Source organism: Chanos chanos, chromosome 3 (assembly GCF_902362185.1).
Source record: "Chanos chanos chromosome 3, fChaCha1.1, whole genome shotgun sequence".
Taxonomy (NCBI): Eukaryota; Metazoa; Chordata; class Actinopteri; order Gonorynchiformes; family Chanidae; genus Chanos; species Chanos chanos.
The window spans coordinates 51,519,883-51,545,257 of NC_044497.1; the positions used below are offsets into that span (position 1 = coordinate 51,519,883).

Here is a 25,375-nt window from a genome sequence, read left to right on the forward strand (position 1 = left end):
CTTCATTTCACCGCATTCGCTCTTATATATAATGATGTGACGATTGTCATATAGGCTTGTGTGCGTATTTAAATAAAGTGAGAGCTCCACAGAGGTTTTCTGAACGAAAAAGACCAAACGCGTTGTATCGATGCACTCGGCTATCTCGTTGAGGTGTTTTTGATGTCGCCAAAGTTTCGTGTTGAATCTACGGATTAATAACTAGGAGAATCACCTGTTGTCAAACCTGTTTATATCAGGATAATGGCAAAGTTACCGGGTGCATCGGGTATCTCTCTCCTTGGCGACAAATCATTAGAATTTTACCGAGATCCTACGACTTTCTGCGCACGCCGCATTGAGAAGCACGGATGTCGAATATTTCAAGCAAGGTTGCTGAACAAGTCAACATCTTTCGTGTGTTCTGTGAAAGGCATGAAAGAACTACTTTGCGGTATGTTTATTGGAATACGTGCGCACGGACACCTGTGTTATTTGACACTTCCTTGTTTTGATGTTCACTGCTCTTTCAATAGCATATCTCGTTATGTTGAATCAGTTGCTAATGTTATTAGCCATTACGTCCTTTCTTTGTTGTATCTATTAATTTCTTTCATTGTTTTCCTTAACTGCTTTCAATAACACTTTAGAAAATACACAACAATTACATTTCTAGATTCCGACTCTGTCGTATATTAAAGATATGGGGGAATTGAAATCACAGTAGAAAAAGTGTCACGGGACTTAAAGACCGTGACCTCTTCTCACGAGTTATGGTAGAGAAATACACTTTGCCTTGAAGATATTTAAATGACATTAAGATATAGAATACAGAATGTTAAAATGAGTTGAACGTTTTTTCCAACTAACCATGATTCCAACAATTTTGACCTCAGCCTGAAATTATATACCTTTTTGTGTATCTTAGAAAAGTCGAATGTATTCCTCAAAGATCCCACGGATATTATGACCTACACCTATGGAGACACCATTGTTACAGCAAATGGTACGTTATTCTTATAGGAAAATCATTTTTCTCCACACTGTTCAAAAGGACAAACAGGAGCCACCATCGGATCTTATTGCCATCACAGCAAACTGCATCCATCCATCCATCCATCCATCCACCCAGTTTTGGACAGGAAATAGTTGGTTCCCAACTAGTGATAGAAAAGAGATGATCATCAGAGTGCCACAATCAGTACAGACAATTACAGTATTTCCAGTGATGTTCAGATTGACATCAGCGCTCAGAAACACTGAGAAACAGGCATATTATAGGAACAGGTTACCATGTTAACAGTAAAATGCAACGAAGAGCCCCTTGAAGCACTTCATAGTAAACATGTACCACACATCATCCATGAAAATCTCATACAGTAACATATGACACATCCTCCATCAGGATATTATACAAAAAACTGCATATAAACCACTTAGGTATAAAACCTGTTCACATGCACAGATTTCACATCATACCAAAGAAAAGCAACCAAAGCCACAGAGTACATTAGTGTCCAGCGTAAAGCCAGCATTATTAGCAGTGGTGCTTTATGAACAGGGATGTTGCCTCATGACATTCCATCCATGTCTTTGACCATGGCAGGTTCCCTTTCCCTGTTCTCGTAACGAGCTTATATCTTATATAATAAGCAGGAAGGGTCATTCAGTGTGTTGCTCAGCATCAACAGCATCACAGACTTTCATGGAGATGAGATTAGGAATACCTATGATCCTACCTGCTTTGAGATTTAAGAGATGTCATTAAACCATACAGTACAACCATATGTAAGACCTGATTGTGTGACATGGGTGAAACATTATCAATATACTTCTCTCAGACATGATATATATATATATATATATATATGTGTGTGTGTGTGTGTGTGTGTGTGTGTGTGTGTGTAGGAAGTATAGACATTGGTTTCTGTTTGACTTCTTTTTTTATTGTTTTTTTGAATGTGTTCATTCCATTACAGCCTGTTTTATTGCACTAAAGCGTTTTGGTTTTTGGCTCTTGTTCACTCCATTGTTCACTCATGCTTGCAGTCACCTACTTGTCTATTACATATTTGTCCACTTTTCCCAGCGAATGAGATGAAATCATACTTTTTACGAATTTAAAAAAAAAAAAAAAAGAGTTAACACTAGATGGGGCAGTTGCTCAAAGTATTACCCTTCCCATTACATCAAGCTGTTCTGAGTTTTATTCTGGGTAAATACATAGGGTTTTGAGTTCATTCTCAAAGGACTGCAAAAACATCATGCTTTTAAGGTGACTTATTATTTTCACATTTTTAAAAGGCTGTTTGTGGAACTTTGGTGATCAAACACGTTTTCACGTTTTCAGTTTTCTCACAACACATTTCTGTTGTGATGGAGTGAGGGACATGCCAGAGTTAAGATTATAATCCAAGCCTAGCCTAGCATCACTTCCTCCCGGGTGCAATTCAGATCTCAAAAATTCGGGTGTGTTCTTCTTGTAGGTGAGGAGGCCAGTTTGCTACGGCTCTCCCTTTCAAGTCTCTTCAATGGAAAGTGTCTCAGATCCTGCACTGATTACATACAAAGGTAGAACACTGTTTTCTCAGGAAGTTCAGCAGGAGTGAAGTTGTTTGTATGTATGTGTTTCTTGGTTATATGGTGGTACTATTTTTTTTTTATGATGTATATGAATTTTTTTTTATCTTATTTTGTTTTTTAAATTACATTTTTTTTTCTCCTTTTCAGCGCGTGTGAACGTAATCTAAAGAGCCTGTGTGAAAGGTGAGTAATAAAGGAGAAAAACCATATCTCACAGGTTTCCTCAACAGGTGTCTGTTCTGAGGTGTCCTACGATGTAACGCAGCATCTGTTTCATGTACACTGGATGTCTTCCAGCACAGAGTCACAGTCCATTTATCCACTCTTCAAGCGGCTGGGAACAGAGCTGGTACTCGGCCTCTTCTTGAATGTGAAACCAGACGAGACACCGGAGTTATTTGAGGAGATCACTCAACTCTCTACCCTCCACTGGCATGGTAGGAGCAGTCACACACTTACCACTTAACAAACAGAAACATGTCAGCGGAAGCAGTAGGTCTTCTCACAATGGTCCAGAACGGAGCAGTCTGTCCTGATTGTTTTTAGGGTTTCTGTGGTTCTGTAAGTTGTCTCAATTAGTTTTTCCAAATGCTCTGGTATACGCGTCAACTGAATCTTGATTCTGATGTTTGTACTGGTACTATGATGCCTCATATTAGTAAATACGGAACATTTGTAAGTTAGTTATTTTAAAATTAAATGTAAAATGTTTCCCATTTATGAGTCTTTCGTTTCAGTGCATTAAACCATGCACTAGCCCTTATTGAGTAGTCCAGTTAGGTCCAGTCATTAGGTGCAACCTTTCACTCCATGAGGTGTAACCTCTTACTCCCTGTACCACAGGACTCATATCAGCTCCAGTCAACATCAAGATGCCCATGTGGTCCTCAGGCTACTGCACTGCACTGGAGGCCAAAGACAAGCTTATGAAGATCATTAAAGAGAAACTTGAGTCTAGGGAAGAAGGGCAAGTTGCTTTTTACCAAAAAAAAGCGCTAGCATGTTGTATTGGTAATAATCCACTGAGAATTATTAGTCAAAAAAGAGAGGGCTGGATTGACAGGCTAGGACTGAGGCCAGGCTTGGGCTACATTACATTCTGAATGGAGATACTCTATTTAAACTACAGTTTAATTGAGGATTAAGCTTCATTTTTGTCTTTTGTGAAACTGGTCCAAAAAGTTTCAGCTTCTTGTACCTATAAGTACTGGTGCTTATAGGTAGCGCTTAAACTACCTATTATCAGAGCTGAATGATAAAGAGGAAAGAAAATAACCTACTGAGTGAATTTCAGGTGTATGTTAGTACAGCAAGCTGTGATATGACTCACATCTTTTAATTTCATACATCAACCCATTACTACTTTCTCTTCCCCCCCCCCGCCCCGGCTCCCCAGGTTTGTCAGTTGTCTCCATGAGCTTCCTCTTCCAGATGAAAACGCGGACTCTCAGCATCTGCTGCTGTTCATCTCTGCTCTCATTCCCAAAGCACTGTCCTCCCTGCTTACGTCCTTTACTCTGGCCCTATCAGGGCCAAGCAAGGTGACTTTTCCTTCAGTGCCTGACATCTGCATGTCACACAAGCGTGCGATTCCAGCATCCAGCGCTACATTCATTAGAGCTGGGAGTGGAACAGTTGAGTAATTGGTACAGTCTGGTTGCTTACAATCTGCCACGGCCAAACATTTCCTGGCAAATGAGCCTGACACCTGAGTCCGAAATTCAGGTTTACATGACGTTTGTTTGATTTGAATGAGGGCATTTAGTTACAACACTCAAATATCATACAGGGAAGATAGATTCATTTGTTTTCTCTCTCTCCCTCTCTCTCTTTCTCTCTCTCTCTCAGGTGGAAGTGCGCCGACGAGCAAGAGCAGATCCTGAATACTTTAGTCATGTGCTGCTAGAGGTCCAGAGACTATGGCCCCCTGTCATTGGTGGGCGGAGAATAGCTAGTCAGGTGAGCTGATTTTATTTATTTATTTGTTTGTTTGTTTTTTTAATAATGGATGAAATGTGGTTTAACAGTCAGTTATTAGTGTAATGCTTAGTTACATTGATAGAGATGTCCAGATGTACAGTTTTCATTGGAAAGTAGTTTTGTTTAGCGTTTTTCTCGTTTTCATTCGGCTTATTCTCTTTCAATGGGAAAAAAAAATCACTTTGTACTACAACCTTTCCTGGTTTTCTCTTTTTCTCGATTATTTTGGTGAGTTAAGTGATTGTCATGCAATGACTACCACACTAGTGCTAAAGACCACAGTTATGTGTACTGAAACTTTACAAAGTATGACTTTTGATTGCAATGGCATGTGTCATTGTCATCATCTCTGTGATAAAAATCCAGCACCTCCACTCTGCTCTATTTGGTAATTCAAATGAATGAGCCTTGTGTGTGTGTGTGTGTGTGTTTGTGTGATCTAATCCCTGTTTATGTAACCAGTCATGTGGGCAATTGATTGACTTTCTCAGGCTGGGTTTTATGGCAATGAAGGGAAAGCTGCCAGAGTTAGTTTCTTTTCTTTTTTGCAATATTTTAACTTCAGTAATTACACAATGGTGTATGCATGTGTGCATAATGCGTTACATATACACTATATGTATAGCATATATACAGATCTGCATGTGATGGAACAGGACTGTAATGTAACTGGACAGTATGACAAAGTATCATTTTGTGCTGGAAAAATTCCATTCATTGTTTTTGATATAAAACTTGAGACAAATCCTCTTGGGAAATGAAACACCAGGTGAGGCAAGAGAGGGGGGAAAGAAACTTACTACAACTGTTTCATTAATCAAGCCAAACAGGTGATAATAGATACATATTTAATATGAATTGCTTATGAATGTTAGAAGACCCTGGAGAATGAGTTGTCAAGGTGACGGAGTGGCTTTATCGCAGAGAGGCAGAGGAAGGACACAGATTGCCTCCGTTTAAGCGCGGTAACAGGAAGGATGAGGAGGTGGTACTTATCGGGTGTGCAGGTTCAGTCCTGGAGGGTTGGTGTGCGTGCTGGTTTACCGATTAAAGGAGATGATTGTCTAGAGACACCTCTGGGCTCATGTTAAAACCGTATTAGTTACCCATTAAAAGGCCATCCTGAGAATCCAAAGAGAGACCGGTCCTCCAAGAACAAGATTTTCTTACCATGGGCTTATGGAACATCCACGGTCAATAATAAACGCATTGACAGTCGGTGCAGCAGTGAGCACGAATATGGTTTGATGTGTTCGGAGAATAAAGGATTCTCCTTCAGGTGATGATGCAGAGCGCGGATGGAGGTCAGGACGTGACGGAGATTGTTTGTTGGAAAGTATGAGTGTTTTTCCCAACGGCTTTTTCACCTAGCAGATTGAACGGGCAGAAGCGAATTCTTTGCACGACTCAAGCAGAGTTTTGTTATCATTGATTGACTCTGAGTAGTCAGTGATGAATCTGCGTGGTCGACTCCTTCCGTACTTGAGTGGTGCTGACCAGCGAACCGTGGAAAGAAAGAACAGATTGTACATACAAACACGTGGGCGTTAATGAAGGGAAGAGGGAAAGAAGGAAGGAAAGCAGGAAGGAAGAAAAAATGTGTTTGGAATACCGGGATGCCGCTTTTCCCCGAGTTGCCGTGGTTACCGAGCGAAGGGTCCGGAGATTGACGAAGGGGGTCAAAGTTAAATATTAATGTCTTTTGACCGGAAAGGTACTTTGACGCTGCCCTCCCTCTTTCCATTGCATGAATAATGCATTGATTAGTGCCCACACAAACTCCCATGTTATAGTGGGGAAATTGATCACTGTATGTGCTGTAGTACCTAAACAGTGCGTTTGGGGTTTGGGGGGGGGGGGGGGGGGGGGTGTTACGAAGAGGGATGGCATATAGAAATTGGTTTTCATACCCGGGAGTCATTCTACTCCTAACACTGTTATTGTACGCATACCTGCAAGAGGCAGCAAAACAGGCAGGAGGCTCAGATGCTCCCGGGCCTCACTTTGCATGGTTAAGGTGCAGGCGTACCGTTCCCGGGCTGTTGGAAATGCGTGAGTAAATCCGCCTGAATGGAGCGGGACGCGTGCACAAGCATTTTTTAAACATCTCGTGTCAAAGCGGCAGAGTGAAACATTAACTGCGTAAGGTCAGGAAGTCAGCTAGCTCTCAGTGAGATAACAAATCAAGTTTTTTTTTTTGTTTTTTTTTCCATGTTTTTGGGCCGCTCTAAAACTGTCGCTCCTCCAGGTCGCTCGCGTGGCAGACATTAGCCTCGCTTGCGTAGAAACAGATAATGTTGTGCTCAGGGAGGTGAATCATATCAGTTACATCTTCTCTGTTCTCAGTCTTGTTTCTTTGTGTGTGTGTGTGTGTGTGTGTGTGTGTGTGTGTATAAATATATATGCATACATATATATTTATTTTATTTTTTTGGTCAGGGAGTGAGGCCCTGAGCCAAACCTGGCCCATATGCTGGCTCCTAATAAGGTTATACATAAAACATAAACATCTGCTTCTCCAAGGTAGGAGGTGGATGTCACTGTGAATGAGGCATAAACCTGGTTGAATGTCTACTGCACAGTTCACACATGAAAAGATTCTAGTTTATCTCACAGTCTGTTTTCTGGCTTTTTAAGTTAAATATATTTTAGTTAATGCTGCATTTGTTAATGTTATTAGCACTGACAAACTGATTTAGTGGTCAGGTGTGTCTGTGTGTGAGTGTGTTTGTGCAGGGGTGGGTAGGTGATTCTTCTGTGGATAAACAAGAGACAGCAGGAATCTAGTGACACATGAGTGCCACAGATGGAGTTAAAGACCAACAAGACCAACAGAAATGCAAAATAAGTAAATAAATAAATAATAAGTGGTTCCACAGGGCTCTCGGGTTTGCATCGAAGCACTTAGTATTCCACGTTTACTTAGCTATTCCTGACTAAACTCGCTCATATAACCTGTCATAAATTAGATTGGTTATTTGCTTTCTTTTGCGCAGAGCTAATGAATAATGATGCTAAAATAATCACCTTGATCGAGGTTAAATTTGCATTCGTAATAGTTCACCGTAACGATTTATGCTTTAGCGTTAGCTGAATTGCTTTGCTGCGGTATAGCCTGAGAATGGTTTCTTGGATAAAACATCGGAGACGATACTGATATTACATGAATGTATGTTTTTATGATACAGTGTAATGTACGTATAATGATTCGATGCTTATTTATTCGGTCGGCGTACGTCTGTAATCTATCCTGAATACTTCTCTTTTTTTCATATCTGCTCTAGGACAGCACACTGGGAGGATACCATGTTACTAAGGGATCAGCTGCCATGTATGTGAGCTATGCCGTTCACCGCGACCCAGAGGTCTTTCAGCAACCTGACGAGTTCCTGCCAGAGAGGTGGAGCGGAAGGTGACGTTTTCAAATGAACGTCTCTTTTTTTTTCTTTCTTTTTTTTAATGTACGTTATAAAACTGTGACTCCTTCTTTTATGAAAACGGAAATGATCTTTTTTTATTCGCCGAAGCAGTCTTTCTTCTCATGAAAACATGCCCTGTTTCAATAGATAATATGATTCTGCTTCAGTGAAGCAAATTCTGACATAACAGAAATCATTTAATCTCTTTAGCTTTGTCTTTCTTTTGTATATTGCATTGTACACTGTAAAAAAAAAAAAAGAAAAAGAAGTTTTCTAGTTTGGTTCTCTCAAATTATATTCACACTGTCTTTTCACTTAAGGTTATCATAAAAGAGAATTGATTAACTAACTTATCATTTTTAGTAAAAGTAAGTTTAAAAAAAAAAAGGTGTCTCCCACTTAAACACACAGTCCTGTTCCCTGGCCCCCTCTTCCACTGTTTTTGACAGCGTGTTTTTAAAACCTCTGTTGGACTTCGTGTCTCTGTCTTCCTCCTAACCTTGCTCTGCATCATTGGCTATGCTTGCACTGTGTTCTCTGGCTCTACCAGTTATTTCTATAGCTGAATACTCTTGACCTTGGTGGCCCTGCACTCTGCAGCCTGCTTGCTCTCCTAATCACCTGGGGCTCTGCTTTAAAAATACACCACTGTACTGCACACTGTTCAGCACACACACACACACACACACACACACTCTATGTGTGAACAAGGAGTCTCTCCCTCTCTCTCTCTCTCTCTTTCTCTGTCTTTGTGTGTGTGTGTGTGTGTGTGTGTGTGTGTGTGTGTGTTTGTGTGTGTGTTCTAGGCATAGTTATGTGATATTTAATTCTTAATCACTCTCAGATGTTTCCAACTTTCAGGTACAGACTAGACTTCAAAATAAGCCTACAGCTTGGATGTGTGTGCATGCTTAACTGTGTGCGCGTGTGTGTGTGTGTGTATGTGTGTGCTCACATGTGTACACGGGCACGTGTGTGTGGGGGCATTGGTACGTGTGTGTGTGCACGTGGCATCTGTTGAGATGTCATCTTTGTGACAGACAGAAAAGGTAATTCATCAAGAATGACACATTCACTACACATGCAGGGTCTGGCTGGAAAAAGTGGCAATTATAGACTTGGTTTCAGGACACAGCTCACTGATCACTGAACTACACAGTACTCTGTTAATGACACTGGAGCATGAGTGTGACTGGCAAGTGTACTCATCATCACAAGTTTTCTCCTTCACACGTCCTGGTTCTCTTCACCTTCTCACTAAAGCAACTAAACAACCCTTTGGCGAACTGAACTCTAATGTTGTTACCAGATTTGTTATAGCAATACATCTGTGATGTCCCTGGGTTTTTACATGTTCAATTCAGCAGTGAATGAATGCTTTATAGGACATTGTGTCTTCGGATCATGGTTCGGAGGTCAAAACTTGCGGCATAGGACTCATCTGTATTCAATGGCGTGGCAGATGTTGGCTATGTAAACGGACTTTAGAGGCAGAATTAAGTGCGGGCATCTGGGCCGTTAGTCTCCTTGTCTCCATGCTTAACATCCATGGCCAGTGTTCCACTGTCCCTCGGCCGTCTGAGAGAATGGTGTCATATAGCAGACACTGCCAGGAGTGTGTTTAAGGACAGAGGAGAGAGAGAGAGAGAGGGAGAGAGAGGAGCTCAGGGAGGAGGTGAGAGGCAACACGTCACCTTGCTGCTGGCATCTCTCCTCTTCCCCTCGTCTGCCCTCGCTCCATCAGCCCGGCGTTTGGGACCGTCGTGATTTTAACTTTAATTCTCTCTGGCAAGGCCTGAGATGCAGTGCAGCTGGATTGAAAGCTGGCATCCTGACGCTGACGAGAGTAACTGTGCCACTCCGAGGCTGGCAGGAGCTGCCCACGGCAGGAGCGCCCCCTGTCTCTCCCCCCCCCCCCGGCTCAGGAGAGGAAGAAAAGAAATTTGGATCAACAGGGAGAGAGAGAGAGAGATTTGTCCCATCTCCACAGCATGCTAACTGAAATTGACTCACCAGTGGAAGCTAACGTGCACACATCCATCTGCGTAATTCTCTCTCTCCCCTCTCACAGCTCTCCCATGGTTTATCAGCTTAATGCCTTTATTAATATTCACACTCGTATCCCAAGCCGACTTCCCCGCGAGAGAACGATATACACAGAAGGAGAAGGCTTTTCATCTCGGGGGGGGGGGGGGGGGGGGGGGGGGGGGTTGGGGGGTGCAGCAGATGTGGACTGGCGCTTTTCGGGCGCGGCGCCATGACCCCGCCGACCTTTGCGGAGGTCACGGCGAGCGGCCGCGCTCTTCCGGTCCCAGCCGCACCAGCCGTGACACATTTGGCCGCCAGGCGATGACAGAGACTCACGGGGAGAGGAGCGTTTTCTCCTTCCAGGGACAGCGCCGAGTTAGAGAGACGGGGCGGGCGACGCGTTAGGAGAAGCCCCGGCTGCGTTTAGAGCAGAACGGAAATATGAACGATAGTTTCAGTTCAGTTATGGTCAGTTTATTGTTATGATTGTTTAACGGACGGTTTGATTTCGCGCGGAGCTCGCTTAACATTTTCTGTGGGGGAAATGCGAGAGCTGATGCAGCAATGCTAAAAGTAAAATTGATTTACTTTGTAGGTAACAGATTGGTGGGTCTAGATAAGACTGCTTCTCAAGTGGCTTAGCCTCCTTCCCCTCACTCTGGAGGTTCACAGTCCTCACCGTAACCTCTCTTTCCTCTGGCCTTGGTGTCCACAGGTGTCTGTCTTATTCGCTCTATTAATCAGCATATCTGAGGTGAAATGGCCACTTAAAGGAGGAAATGTGTTGCTTTTTAAACTTCCGGAAGCAGCAGCTGAATGGACCCTTGAAGGCTGCAGGCCCTTAGGCATTCTGCCAGCGCTAAAAAGCTTTTAAGCGACGGTGAGCTCTCAGACTTGTCACATTAAGGAGTGTTCAAAAAATATGCAAGGAGACAGATTTCCATCCAGCCAGAGAGAATAATGCATTTTTCATAAATGGACTCGCTACACACATTCTATTTTTTTTTTTTTTTGGTAGGTTCATGCAACTTTCTCAGGTAGACCCTGTGTGTGTGTGTGTTTGAGAGAGAGAGAGAGAGAGAGAGAGAATACAGACACTGTCTATGAACCTGAGATGACAGCTTGGAAATAAACAGTAACTTGAGTTCATTTGTGTTCTAATATAAGTCATTCAGGACAGTTTCTCACTCTGAATAATCGCTGTGATTGTTCAAGTCGTCGCTTGATGTCTCAACTGATTATCACATGAGGACAAATAGAACATTCAGACATATGCATATACTAAAAAAAAAAATTATATATATGTGTGTGTGTGTGTGTGTGTGAGTGTGTAAATTTACTGCTCAGATCCACTTTTGGCACGAGGTAGCACGAACATATGCAAATAAGGTTTGATGGCATCATTGCCATTCACCGGTTTTGCTCAAAGCTGACAAGTTCCAACAGAAATGCAAGGGCGTTGGCCTTTGTAATGCAGTTTTCTAAACTATAGCTGAAGGCGAAGCTAAAATTGTTGGCATGTATTGGCAACATTGGTGGTAAAAAGAATTATTATTTTTTTTGGCTGGGTTATTTTTCATCAAACAAACACACCCAACCGCGGTGTTTCCTATTTGTTATCGCTCCAGTGGACAATTGCACGACCTTGTTGTGACATTGAGCACTGACAATACAGTGAGGGTTTTTTTTTTTGTACGTTTGGGGGGGGGGGGGGGTTTGAGGGGAGGAGGTGAAGAAATTGAGTGAGAAGACAGCTGTCACCATCCTTCACTGTGTGTGCAGCGTGAGGCTTACTTGCTGTGCAGTCTCATAATAAAATCCAAATATAGGATGATTCAGCCCCAGTCATTTGCATACATCTCTCTAGCACTGCAACATTAGCAGGATAGGCAGGGAAGGGGCTGGGGAGTGTCTGTGTGTGTGTGTGTGTGTGTGTGTTGGGGGGTCATGTGGAAGCATGAATACTGACAGCTCAGTGTCTCCCTCTCAATCACAACCAATAAAATAGCAGAGGAATGACTCACCCATAGCAGGAGATCAGTGTGTGTGTGTGTGTGTGTGTGTGTGTGTTTGTGATAGAGAGAGAGAGAGAGTCAGAGAGAGTGAGTGAGAGACAAAGAAAGGCAGGGGAGTACAGAGAGAGAGAGTGAGGTAGAGAGAGAGAGACAGAAAGAATGGTAGTTACACTGTCATTTTTCCCCCTTTTTCTCATAATAGTGTTAGCTGGTTGCCAGCAGCAGAATAAGAATTTGTTTCTCTAATGTCCTTTAGTAATAGTCTGAAAATTGGAATAGGTCATGAATCATTATGAGTAAAGTGTTGGATGGTAAGAAACCAATCCACTAAGTGTCATAGCTCTTAAACGGAAATCTATGGAGAGATCTTTTCTCATAATTCCTGTGTCATTTATGCATAGCGTTGTAAGTTGATTTCTTCAACTTAAAGGGGATCACTCACTGGTTTTTGGCATTTGGGACCATTATAATAATTACCTCCTTGGGATTCAATCCTTGAGACAATTTTTCTGACATGTTCTTTGAATAGATCCATACTTACTTATTTCGTTGTTTACAGTTTGAGACTTCATCAGTATGCTAATTTGCAAGTGTCACAGACAGACCAGGGGAAAATAGCTTCATGTTGTTTCTTGAAAAGCTGGATTTAAAAAAAAATGCTTTGTTCACCTCCTCTGAGAACAAGTGCATGCATGACCAAATAGTTTACATACTATGTGAAAGGCCGTGTACTGAAAATTCATTTTGTTTTTGTTTTTTTTTAATTGAAAAAAAAATGCAGTGTTAAAAACTACTCAAACTAAAAATGTGAGTATTAAAAAATGTCAAATTCCTGGATAAATTTTATAGTTCGCTTCCCCTTTAAAATTTTCTGTCTCTCTTTCTTTTTTTTCCCCCATGTTTATTGTGACTGGCTCAGAGTGAAAATAACCTCTTTGGATCCTAATATAAACTGAGACGTCTTTCTCTCATTACAGACTGATGCCAGATTTTCCTCATTGGTCGTCCTTCCCAGCTAAAGCAGCTCCTTAAGTGGATATCTTGTGGGTTCCTGTGCAGCTGTAGAGCAGATGTTTTCTGCAGCTGTGTGTATGTGTATATGTGTGTGTGTGTGTGTGTGTGTGTGTGAGAGAGAGAGAGAGAGAGAGAGAGAGTGTTTGTTATGACCTCAAATCCTGGTCAGGGCCAATCAGATGAGTGATCTGAAATGACATATCCGTTGACACAGTCATTGTCAAACCCATTCTAAAGGAGCGGCTCAATTGTTTCTCAAATGTCTCTTAAGTTTGTCGCTCTCTACAGCTGCACCTGAATCATCTCTTTTTTACAGGATGTTAGTTTTGACAAGTAGTGGGTTGACAAAATTACAAAGTAGTGAAAGTAGCAAGAGGTTTTCTCGTTGGTCTCCTTTTTTATTTGACATTTTTAAAAAGAGAAACTGATTTTTTTTTTTTTTTTTTTGCATAGTTACTTATACCACCAAGTCATGTGCAGCACCAAGTTTGTTCCAACCTGACATTCTGTGAGGTCATTTTACAGTATGAATTCTCTCAGTGGTTGTGTCTTAATTTGACTGCAGTTTGTCTCCCTTTGAGAGAGGCTCATTAAAAATTTGAACTTATCAAAATACAGGCGTAATAACACAGATATTTATTTGAGCACTCTCTATAACGCAAAATTCAACGTACCACCATCTACGAATTGGCCGATACTAAATAGATTGGCCAACACTAAATAAATTCACCAGTAGGAAGGAACACATGCATGCTTGTTTCACCAATAGGAACGCATGTATGCTTGTTTCACCAGTAGGAATGCATGTATGCTTGTTTCACCAGTGGGAACGCATGTATGCTTGTTTCACCAATGGGAACGCATGTATGCTTGTTTCACCAATGGGAACGCATGTATGCTTGTTTCAGCAATGGGAACGCATGTATGCTTGTTTCACCAATGGGAACGCAGGTATGCTTGTTTCACCAATGGGTACGCAGGTATGCTTGTTTCACCAATAGGAACGCAGGTATGCTTGTTTCACCAATGGGTACGCAGGTATGCTTGTTTCACCAATGGGAACGCAGGTATCACCAATGGGAACGCAGGTATGCTTGTTTCACCAATAGGAATGCATGTATGCTTGTTTCACCAATGGGTACGCAGGTATGCTTGTTTCACCAATGGGAACGCAGGTATGCTTGTTTCACCAATAGGAATGCATGTATGTTTGTTTCACCAATGGGAACGCAGGTATGCTTGTTTCACCAATAGGAACGCAGGTATGCTTGTTTCACCAATGGGAACGCAGGTATGCTTGTTTCACCAATGGGAACGCAGGTATGCTTGTTTCACCAATAGGAATGCAGGTATGCTTGTTTCAGGCAAATGCACAGAACCCTGCAGATTCTTTTTTCTTTTTCCAAGTCTGAGTCATTTTTTTTTCCTAAATTAGCTTTCCCTCAATCAACACTTGCTGATTTGACAGACTGAGGAAACATCCATTTAAGACTGTTTTTCAACAGTAAAGATCAAACGTCTCAACTGTAACGTTACTTATTTTAGACTTATTTTAGCAGGTCTGGTGATGTCATTTTGTAAAGGAAGATGGGTTTGGGGGAGAAGACAAATCTTTTTGACTGTCACTCGAGTGAGACATTGAGGACTAAGTTTTATGTTAATGAGATTAAGGCTTTGCTCCTCGCCGTTAATACTTTAAAAGGCTTACGCATGTGTGTGGTGTATGCCTCTGACACCAGTTCCCTCTCTGAGAAAAATATACTCTAAAGGGATTTGCATAGGAAAGCTGTAAAATGATCTCTTGACAACCTGTTCAGCATTGAGCGTTCAGATGTGAGCTCTCCCTCTTAACTCTGACAGTAAATACTGTATCTTTGGTGGAGATGCAAATCCATCTGTTTTTCATTCATGCTGATATGTCCACAGACACTGCTGCAGATCTATGAATGAACAAGAAGTCTCTCTCTCTCTCTTCCTTTAGCTCTCTCTCTCTCTCTCTCTCTCTCTTTCTCTCTTGCTCGCTCTCTGTCTGTCTCTCTCATTCTCCCCCCCCCCCCCTCTCTTTCAATATGTGTGTGTGTGTGTGTGTGTCTTTATCTCTCGCGCTTACCCTCTCAGCTCTGTAGAAACAGGCAGCAGGCGGTTGTTGCCATGGTTGCCGGTCACCTGATTGTTTCTTTGCCAATAGGGATTCCCCATTCATAACTGACCGTGAAGCTAGAATTTTGATTAGGCGCTTGCGTGTGTGCGTGTGTGTACAGTTCTGTGTATGTCTGTGTACTGACTTTTTGGTTCTTTGCGTGGGTGTACGGGTGTGCATTTAAAAAGGAATGTTCTGAGGAATATGTGCCAATGTATATTTCATTGTAAAAGTGCGCATTTGTGTTTAAGTTGGATGGGTGAGTCTTGGCTTCCTCCTGTGTTGCCCTGGGGAGGGGGATGAGTCAGGAGTGAGTCAGAAAGAGCCCTCCCCCCCTCCCCTCGCCTCCCCCTTCCAGCCTTCCCAGATCGAGGAGGAGTTGCCACTGATCTCTGGCGAAGGACAGGGGAACAAGGACTTTTCATCAGACTTTATGCTCCTAAATGCCCCTTAAGCGGGGTGTTTTCCACAAGAGTCACTCCTCTGGAGGATAAGCCACAGACTCAGCCCTGCCTGACTGAATTAACATCACACAATGTGTCCAGACACGCTTGGTTATTAAAAGGGGCAAAGATTTGAATCAAGTCAGTATGAAGCATCCTCCCATTGGGCGAATTATCAACATTATAGTCCATGTTAACCTGGAGATAGTGACCTTGGTCATATAGACAACTGAAAGTCAAATTTATCTTAAACATATTAAATGGATATTTATGTGTGTGATCACCAGTAATAACAATACGGTTACAAAGAGACAAATGGAGTGTAGTCTGCATCTGCTGTACGGGTGTATATTTGGCTAAAAAAATATTCTGCATTGTCAAAATTTTGACTGTCTTCATTTGGTCATCTTATGCAAAGCAGCGATTTTTTCCACATTAGCATAGCGTGATCAGCAATGGTAATATTTTTTTTTATTTCTGTCATGCCTGTTATTGAAATAAGCCTGGACAGGTGTAAATTCAGGTGCACGGTTCATTAAGAATCATTAGCACTGTCCTAATCATAGCCACATGTATTTTTCTTTCTGAATAATTAATATTTTAGACTCCCATCTGTCCTATTCATTCCCTGCTTTACTAAAATGAGCCAGCCTCTCTTTGATTCCACTGTGCACTCATATCCTCATCTACATAAACCTTTGAGGCTGTTTTTCATACTGCTTCTTACCACTGTTGGTTTCTTTCTTTCTTTCTTCCCTTCTTTATTTCTTTCTTTCTTTCTTAATTCTTTTTTTTTCTTGTCCTCCATACCTGCTTTCTCTCGTTCTTGTTTTTTTATCTCTCTCTCCATTGCTTTTTGGTCATTTTTGGTTTTTCATCAGTATCATGTGTCATGAAGGCTTTACGTAGCTACCCCTGTGGTTCAGGTTTCTTCATTCAGAATGTGCCACCGCCTGCAATAAGCATTAAGCTCCTTCTTATCTGTAATTGTCATCTCCCATCAGCATCCTGAGGCTTTGCCCTTTCAGAGCAGATGATACCGGCCTGTTTTCTGTTCTTCCCACTCGTGGGGTTTTTATTTCACTCTGTTCATGTCACTGCCTGGCTGCCAGATATAGCATCATATTAGCAAAATCGCATTTGTTATTTCCAACACCTCTAAGTGCAGCACGGTTGGATCGTATGGACACGTGTTCCCGTCTGTTCTCTTTGGGCATTGGATGACATAAACACGGTGTGCTTCACTCAGCCTCGAGGCTTCTATCATCTGTCCAAGTTCCGCAGACGTCTTTCCAGAAGCGTAACGAGATGCTGGGCATGGACGGGAGGCCCAGCGTTCACAAGCCGAGCTGTCCAATCTCATGTCAGAAGCTTAGGGTTAAACGTGCTGACAAGCAGCCTGTTTATCCTGGATTTTCCTCCTCCTCTCGGTTATTTACTTTACCTCGGGTGAAAAAGGAGATGTTACTCCTGACAGTGGAAATCCAAGCCGTGATATTCTGTGACGCGGGAAGGTCTGGAAAATGGCTAGTGACAATGAAAGAATCCAGCCCGGTGTGAAAATAAATAGGCCAGAGCGAAGCGGATGACAGCGCGCTGTTCCGCCGCGGCCGACGTCCGTGTACTGCCGTCGCGCACGCGTGGGACCAGCGCTGACCCTTTAAAACTGCCCTTTACCACAGCGTACGAATGCTATCGCGTGTCAGCAAAGGTCATAGTCAATGTCGAAATGATTATATAACAAACAGAATGAGCTTATTTGAGAAGAAGAAGCTCCGTTTTGTTGTCATTTTATTATTCTCCTCTACGTAGACACAAAGAAATAATGGGTCAGATTTTTCCATTTTCAGTGAAAACACAGAAGATGTCTTGACTGTTAAAGCACTATATGCTCTCTTATGTCTATTGTTATCTTTATTTTTGCTGTAGTCTTTCACGGCCTTGTTAGCGTAACTTATGACTCATAACGATTATCATAGCCCTGGTCAAACAGAGCCTATTTCATGTTAAGGGTGAAAAACAACTTTGATATCAGCAGGGCCATTCTGCTCCAGAGCCCTCTGTTACAGTATATTTTATGTAACACATTAATTCATTCTTTAGAGGGAACATTATCACTGTGTTCTAGCAATGATCACCATTCAAAATCTGGTTCTGGTTCAAATGGTTCTCGAATACCACTTCTAACTGGGAAAGCAATTCTCTTCATGTTCAGAGACTCCCTGGAACTCCCTCAGGACCTTGTTCTGCTTGCCCCCCACCCCGCCCCCAAGAAGAAAGGCTCCCTGCTTACGTAGTAGATGATGGCTGCGTTGAATACAGGAAGCACAGCTGTTTCTTTCGCTAGGCTTCCTGACTTGATGGGAGAGTTGCACTAGTGCCAAAATCAGGGATTCCTTATGCTGTCTGGTTTTGTCGGCGGGTCACTCTCGGTGACAAAAAAAAAAATGTTTCGTGCACTCTCTCTTCCTAACAGAGATGGATTGGGGGTGAGCCCATTCCTGACTGATCTTTAGTGGTGTCCGCCTAAACTGATTCTCTTCTCACATGGCTCTGCCTAAAACCCATCATGAGTTTCACCTCGTGACTCGCCATCAGTCTCGTCAAACACGCTGTCCGCTGTGCTCAAGCGTCGACCTGTCGTTTGTCTTTATTATAAGTTGTGTCAGGGACGTTTTATCTCTGACGTGAAGTGCGATTAACTTAACTGAGATTCTGGTGTGGGATTGAGTGGACATCATACTTATTTAGACTGCAGATGCAGAGTGACTCAGTAAATAGGTCACTAACAAAGAGCCGAATTTCTCCCGCCTTTGTAGTTTTTTTTTTTTTTTTTTCTCACCGTTGGAAAATTACACATGTCTGATATTACAGCTGGTCCTGAACCTTGGTCAGCGTTGCATAACTGGGGTTACGTCACTAGGTAAAAGAGCACACATATTTGCTGTTGTCCTGTCAAAAGATGCCGGGTCTCTGTCTGAGAGAACTCTGTTCTCTACACCTGCTCCCTTTTTTTCTGTACAGCACTGAGACCTTCTAGAGCTTTCTCTATGTGTGTGTGTGTGTGTGTGTGTGTGTGTGTGGCGGGGGGGGGGGGGGGGGCTGGCATCACTTCCTTTTCCTCTCCCAGCCTAGAGACAGTTCCTTGTCATCACTGTGTGTCAGCTGCAGGCATGACTCACTACACGATGGCCACACTGGGCACTGCCCACTGACTGTTTCTTTATGCCAGTGTACTTAGATGGGCCTGCATATTAAACTGCTCCGATAGGTTCTCTCTGCCTGTCTCTGCCCACACATTGCATGTGAATGTGTACTGGACTAGGCAGGTGGCACAATGAATTTACCTGTCTTATATCCGTCTAGCAAACGACAATGACTTTCAGTCTGTTTTCCAATATGTTCTAGAAGTAATTGTTTCAATCCAGGTCATTCTCTGTTTTCAACATTGGTTTATACTTTAGAAACAGAACAACTTTCATCAAACTTGTGACCAACAGACAGAATTTTATAAATATTCATCAGAAAGGTTCATGAAATGTACATTTTCTGCTCTGGCGTGTGCGGCATAATGATTTAAAAAAAAACAAAAAAACATAGTGCATCAGTAAGGTAGCACCGACCATATGAGAAAAATAACACAACTTTTTTTTTGTTTGTTTTTTAATGATCAGAAACATCACACTAAGGTCAAAAACATACTTGACCTTATCGTTTTAAACCTATTTTTAGCCCGTTCTTTACTACTCAGTGTGTATCCCAATCACGGAGGACGAAAGATAGTTCTGTGGACTGCAGAGTAAACTCTGCACTTCATCAAAGTCCTCTTAGTTACCGGAACAGTTTTATCTCAGCGAAAGCCAATATGTCTCTTTCTCCCTCTGTGACTTCCTTCCTGCATCCTGAGGGAGGACGAGAGCCGAAATATATTAATAATTGATATCCTCCCACATCCGTACCAAAGGAGGAACCCGTCTCTCCAGCTCCCCAAGGCCTCTTCTTCACTGTCCAGTATTAACACATTCACTCCACCTTCCCATTCAGAGTGACTCAGGACTGCCCGTTTTCCACACTCTTATTGTGCAAGGCAGGGTAATCTCGTCCCAGCGTGTTTTGTAAACGTTGACCATCTTTTGAACTCGTCTCTGTTTACGTCTCTTGTGTAGCACAGCGCAAGATCAGCATGCATCTTTAAAAGAAACGTGTTTTTTACGCGCGCGCGAAGAGCTACAAGCCACAAAGTCCCAGAAACTCAACAAGTCACACGTCCTTGTTGTTTCGAGGTTCTTTTTCCTGGGGTTGTTCAAAAAAACAAAACAAAACAAAAAAAAAACAAAACAAAAACATGATGTCAGATTGTAACATTTGCCTCTGTCTGTCTTTCTTTTTTTTTTTTTTTCTCTCTCTCTCAGGAATGCGGGTCAGGAAAACCTACTGTGCAGTTTAGGGAACGGACCCAGAAATTGCATTGGAGCTCAACTCAACCACACATTTCTCAAGGTAAAACTGAATCACGACTTTTAATATATATATATATATATAAGTATATATATATACATATGAGACAGTCCTTCATACACCAAGGTAATATGTTTGTTTTCATGTTATCGGTGTAAAGCCCGCTGGGACTGATTTAGATGATATAGTTGGTTATGTCAGTGGGCAGAGAGAGGGAGAGAGAGAGAGAGCTGACAAGGAGAAGCAGGTGGGAAATGAGACAGGTGTTTTGATGTGACACAGCTCTGAGTGTGGGCGTGGAACCATTTCCGCTGCCGATGGCAACTTAGTGACGCGGCTAGCGGGATAGAGTTTCTCTGCCGAGCTTTTGATGGGGACAGAGTCACCTCATCTGCTCTCGACACACTTATCTGTCGTCGCTCAAACACGGTGGAGGCTGAAACCGAGCTCTTGTCCGCAGGGCTATTGATGTTTAGTGTTTGCCGTTCACTGTTTGTGCTGGTTACACAGGATGTGCCGTAATTGCTCATTGAGAATAACGCCAATGGAGCAGCGGTCAACAGAGAGCGGCTGAATTAACCCCTGCTAGCGCATTCTGACACTCCACTAACACGGCTTAACACTCACGCACAGTCAGACTTTAACCAGGCAACATCAAAAGCCAGCTGCCAGAAAAAAAAGGCTTAGCCGCATGCTGTCAAGGCTCTGCCCGACAAGCATGTCGACTACTCATCGCAACACGGGACTCGTTCGTCATATCCGCCTTGGAAGAATTAGAAAGATGCTTCCACTACATATTCCTGATTAGATAGTGAGCGAGTACAGTCGGGATAGTAGTAATTTGGACTACAGTTCTGTAACATGTTGTGTTCTTTTTTTATCCCAGAATAGGTATTATTTTCTCCTCTGTTAAAAAGCCTTGTATCATCCATTGACCCGAACTGACTGCTGAGCGTAATACTTATAAAGCTTTTATGAAGAATGCCTGTAACCCGGTGACGTAATCAGATGACGGGTGACCTGCTTTAGTTCACTGAAGCCAGTGTTAATCAGCATCCCGCATGCAGCCTCTGACTGACGGTGACGACGCACTGTCACACTGATTAAACCGCACAGCTACGAAACAACACAAAACAAAAGCAACCTGCTGAATTTGCAATGAGTAAATATGCATTTGTGAAGATTCATTTTGATATGTCTTAAGAGCAAGGATATTCATAATATATTGCATGATATCTCTCTCTCACACTGTGGATTATTATGACTTGTGCTGTGAAAGAAAATAAAAGCCGTTTTTCAGCTGCCATGGTAACAAGGTAACGGTTGAGCTTCATGCAGGGTGGATGCAGTTTAGGTGGATACCAAACAGAGAAAACTTTGGTATTTTTCATATCCTCCTCATAACTAAAACAGCAAATTGCCATGCTAATCTTCCGCAAGTGCTCAGATAAACCGGCACAGTGGCAGACCGATGTGCTGCCTTGCGATTCTTTGTAAAGGTCAGAGTGTATCAGTGTTAAGGCCAGAGTGGAGTTGTGTTAAACTCAGAGCAGACAGGCTTGTCTGTACGCCGCGCCGCTGTGTGTTAGCGCAGCGAACCCTGAGAGATGTGTCGCTTGAGCCAAGCAGTCAGCTCACCAAGGCTGAGTCAGCCATGCCAAAAAATGAACCATTACTGTTTGGCTTGGTCAAGTCCACCGTAACCGCAAGGCAACCTTCTGGCAGCACAGGAAAAGACAGGCCATTTGTCATACACACAACTCAACCTACACTATTACGATAATTAACACGTGCAGGAATACCGATGGTCGACCTCGCAGTCGTACCCATACAAACGTGAATTAGCCGTCCTCACTCTAAGGCGTAACCACGCTTGCTTTTCGGTTTGTTATCCCGTGGTATCAAATCGGTCTGAGTTCATCTTTTAAGATGCTGACTCAATCTTCGGTATTGATCAAAAGAAGCATGGAGTCCTTTTTGCAGTCAGTGCAGACGTCACTGAGCAGGCAGACCGCTGCGAAGTGGAAGCTGAGGGGAAAAAATGTAGGTCAGTAACGTTGTCGCTTGTAGTCTTAAGCCACAGGCACTGATACAGACAAGGCAAGATCTGGCACTACCAGGCTTCTATCTCACCCTCGCTGATGGCATGAAAACATTTCGTTTCCATTTGCATGTGGCAGATAGCAGCACTAGTTCACGATGTTTCATCAGAATAGCGACGTGCATATCAGTGAGTGTGCGTGTATCAGATTTGACGGCAGTGAATGTTATGGCCGTGTGTGCGTGTGACACTGGACGACAGTGAACACTGTAGTTATGGCTCTGTGTGTGTGTGTGTGTGTGTGTGTGTGTGTGTGTGTGTGTGGGCTGGTGATGTGTTTTGGCTGGTAGCGGATGTCGTAGCGGCGGAGGGTGCTCTGTTCCCCGGTGAGGGGACAGCTGGGGGGGTGCGTGTGTGCGCGCTGAGGGCTGGGCTGAAAAGGCCAGCAGTTGGCAGGGAGACAGGCAGCAGGGCAGAGTGCCGGCAGGGCGCTAGGTAAAGGAAGGACGAATCTGTCTCAGGTGCAAGATAAGAAAATGCACCGCTCTCACTTCACAGGCGACCCCACACTGTGCTGACTTTTACAAACAGATACTCCACTGTGTCATATTCTATTTCGCCTGTTGTAAATATGCTTGTAAATGGAGCTGATCAGCATATAACAGTATGATTTGATCTCTGCCTGTGGGTCTGGTAACACAGTAAAGCTGTGGCTAAATTAGAGGCAGGTTTGGATTATTAATCTGAATTTGTCTTGTGGTGTTTTGTCAGATCGCCTGTGGCTACCTGCTGCAGCACTACGATTGGGACCTCGGCCCCGAGACTCAAAATCTTCAGTACAAGTGGCTTCCTGTGTCCAGACCCGTAATCCCACCCATGGTCCAATTCAGAGCCGTCCAGAACCAAGTCTCGTCACAGACTGACGGCATTCCACAAAACGACCAAGCCTGAAAACGAGTCCACCCTCTTCCTCATATTTTCTTATATTAGCAAACCATGTTAAGTACATGAACAGCAACTATTGATTTAAATTATTATTATAACACAGGTACCGTTTCTTTGTTTGTTTGTTTGTTTGTTTGTTTTTAAGTGTAATGCATTAGCATAAAGAAATGAGTAGTATGAATTATTTAGATTGTAAACACCCTGTGACCGTTCTGTCCTCTAACTGTAATTACGAGGGCTTGAAAGAAACCGCGGCGCCCCGCTGATCCAAACACGTCAAGGAATGCCCTCTGCTTTCTGCACAGGCTCCCCCAAAAAATGTGCCTTCTCTTAATCTCTCTTAGCAACCGGGGCTGCTTAGCAACAGCTCCACGGCGACCGGTTCATGTTTGTGGTGAATTGTTGTCATGCAGCTCTCATTCCTCAGCAGAAGAGATGCTCAGACAGAAAACTGCAAATGAAGCCTTTGGTCTGTCACGGCAGACACGCAACACATCAATACACGACGCAACGCAACGTCTGTTGGCCTAGTGTAAACTCTGCGTCTTTGCATTTTACTATGGTTTTGGATAGGCTCTTATAACTACATTTTTAACGTTTGGCAGTTTAAATTGCATAGCTTTGTCTAATAACATGAAGAAGGTTCTCCATTTTGGAGCTGTCTGTTATGTCTACATGTAGGGATTATTCATTTCCTGATCACTGAATAACACTACAGTGGCACGGGTAAAATGGAAAATGAAGCAAATTGCTGTTACAAACAGGAAGGTTTTACCTTTTTTGTTTTCTTTTTTTTCCATCACGTCGTCTAGGATTGTTTCGTTTGCATATTAAAAATACTTGGGACAGTTACATTCAATTTTTTAATCATGTTCTATGGATTTGTATATTTCACCGAATGGTTACACAGCTACTGTTAATGCTCGCAATATATAATTGGCTTTTCATTTGAATTGCAGTACAGTATCACTTTGTTTTGGCATTGACAATCTTAGTTCTGTTTCAACGTCCATAACTGGTGCTTATGTAAGGCATTTGTGGTTGTGCAAATCTGAGCAATAAGTGGGAGAAAAAAAAAGGCAGTAAAATGTTAGGTATGCCACTGGACCCTGATAATGCTAAATGTTTTGAATGGATAACATTGTTCAAAAGATGCCCTTTAGAAACAACTCAAACAACCCTTCAGCTGCGTGACAGACTATATACCATCACGCGCCCCCACCGCACGAACACACATACACACACACACACACACACACACACACACCAGCTTTACTTTTGACATCTTTCTCTCGGAGGCGATGAGTCTCAGGAATAAAGTCTTATGTGGAAAGAAAAAAAAAAATGACTAATGCTGATGACTCATGGCTGTGCTACCAGAGGTGTGATTTCTCATTTACTTCTCTCTTTAAAGGATCCACACATTTCAAGTCGCCAGGCTACGTTTTCTTGCGTTAATGTGTCAGAAAATATTCATAACTTGGACCTCAACAATCGTCCGTTTATTTCCACGGTATAGCCAAGTGCGATAATTCATTCGTTCAGTCAGTCAGTCGGTATTGGATGGATGAATGAATGTTTGTGGGTGAATGAATGTTTGTGGGTAACTGGCATAATAAACAGATAGTTTAGTACGCCCACTCCATTCTGCAGGATGCAGTAGCATTCTGACCTCACAAAAGGTCATCTCATTTAATGTGAGTCTCTTTAGAGTGCAGGCATACTTACACTGTGGCTTTATAAGCTCTTGCTTCCTGCATTGACCTTCCGTTCTGTTAAAAGGGAGGGGGGGGGGGAGTTAGGAAGTGTCTGCCCACTTGTGTTGTTTGTTGAGTCTCTCCTCCCCAACACAGGAGGTGAATGAGGAGCCAGATGTCGCTACAAAGAGACCACCCCCCTCCCCCCTTCCCCTCCTCCTTCTCCCACCCCTTTTAATTGTCGTCGCTAATGAGGGCGGCTCAGGTATCAGGGATCCCGTGCTAGCACGCAACATCACAGAGTTGTCATTCAAATGGTAATCTTACGTGGAGTACCCAACAGGATGTGCTCAGGTTCCGTCAGGAACCACATCCACAGACCGCCGGCTAATTGCTCCCCCACGGGCCATGGTTAGCGTGACAGACTTAGGACTCGGATTACATATATGTTACAGGCAATTACAGGCCACATGTGACTTGCTCCTGCTCCTTCTCCTCAGGAAGCTCTTATTTCAGGTGTGCATATGAGCAACAATTGTAACTCATCGAAATATCACTGTTCATATTTATGTGAAATCATACCTTTATTAAAATGTCTCTGAACTTATATGTGTAAGTGTCCTGTGTGTCCTG

General features: G+C 42.9%; 1 protein-coding gene across 2 annotated transcripts; it reads left to right on the forward strand.

Moving 5' to 3' along the window:
* Positions 1-25,349, forward strand: LOC115806664 (putative cytochrome P450 120). Of its 2 annotated transcripts, none has more exons than XM_030767520.1 (11): positions 1-433; positions 908-985; positions 2,466-2,550; positions 2,710-2,745; positions 2,860-2,999; positions 3,406-3,529; positions 3,959-4,103; positions 4,411-4,521; positions 7,827-7,954; positions 20,014-20,101; positions 22,872-25,349. In XM_030767520.1, the coding sequence occupies exons 1-11, from the start codon at positions 244-246 to the stop codon at positions 23,049-23,051; spliced, it is 1,305 nt and encodes a 434-aa protein (XP_030623380.1). In that variant the 5' UTR covers positions 1-243; the 3' UTR covers positions 23,052-25,349. The 2 variants fall into 2 exon arrangements, with proteins under 2 accessions (XP_030623380.1, XP_030623381.1); XM_030767521.1 differs by having other exon boundaries at positions 7,827-7,942.
* Positions 25,350-25,375: the final 26 nt, after the last annotated feature.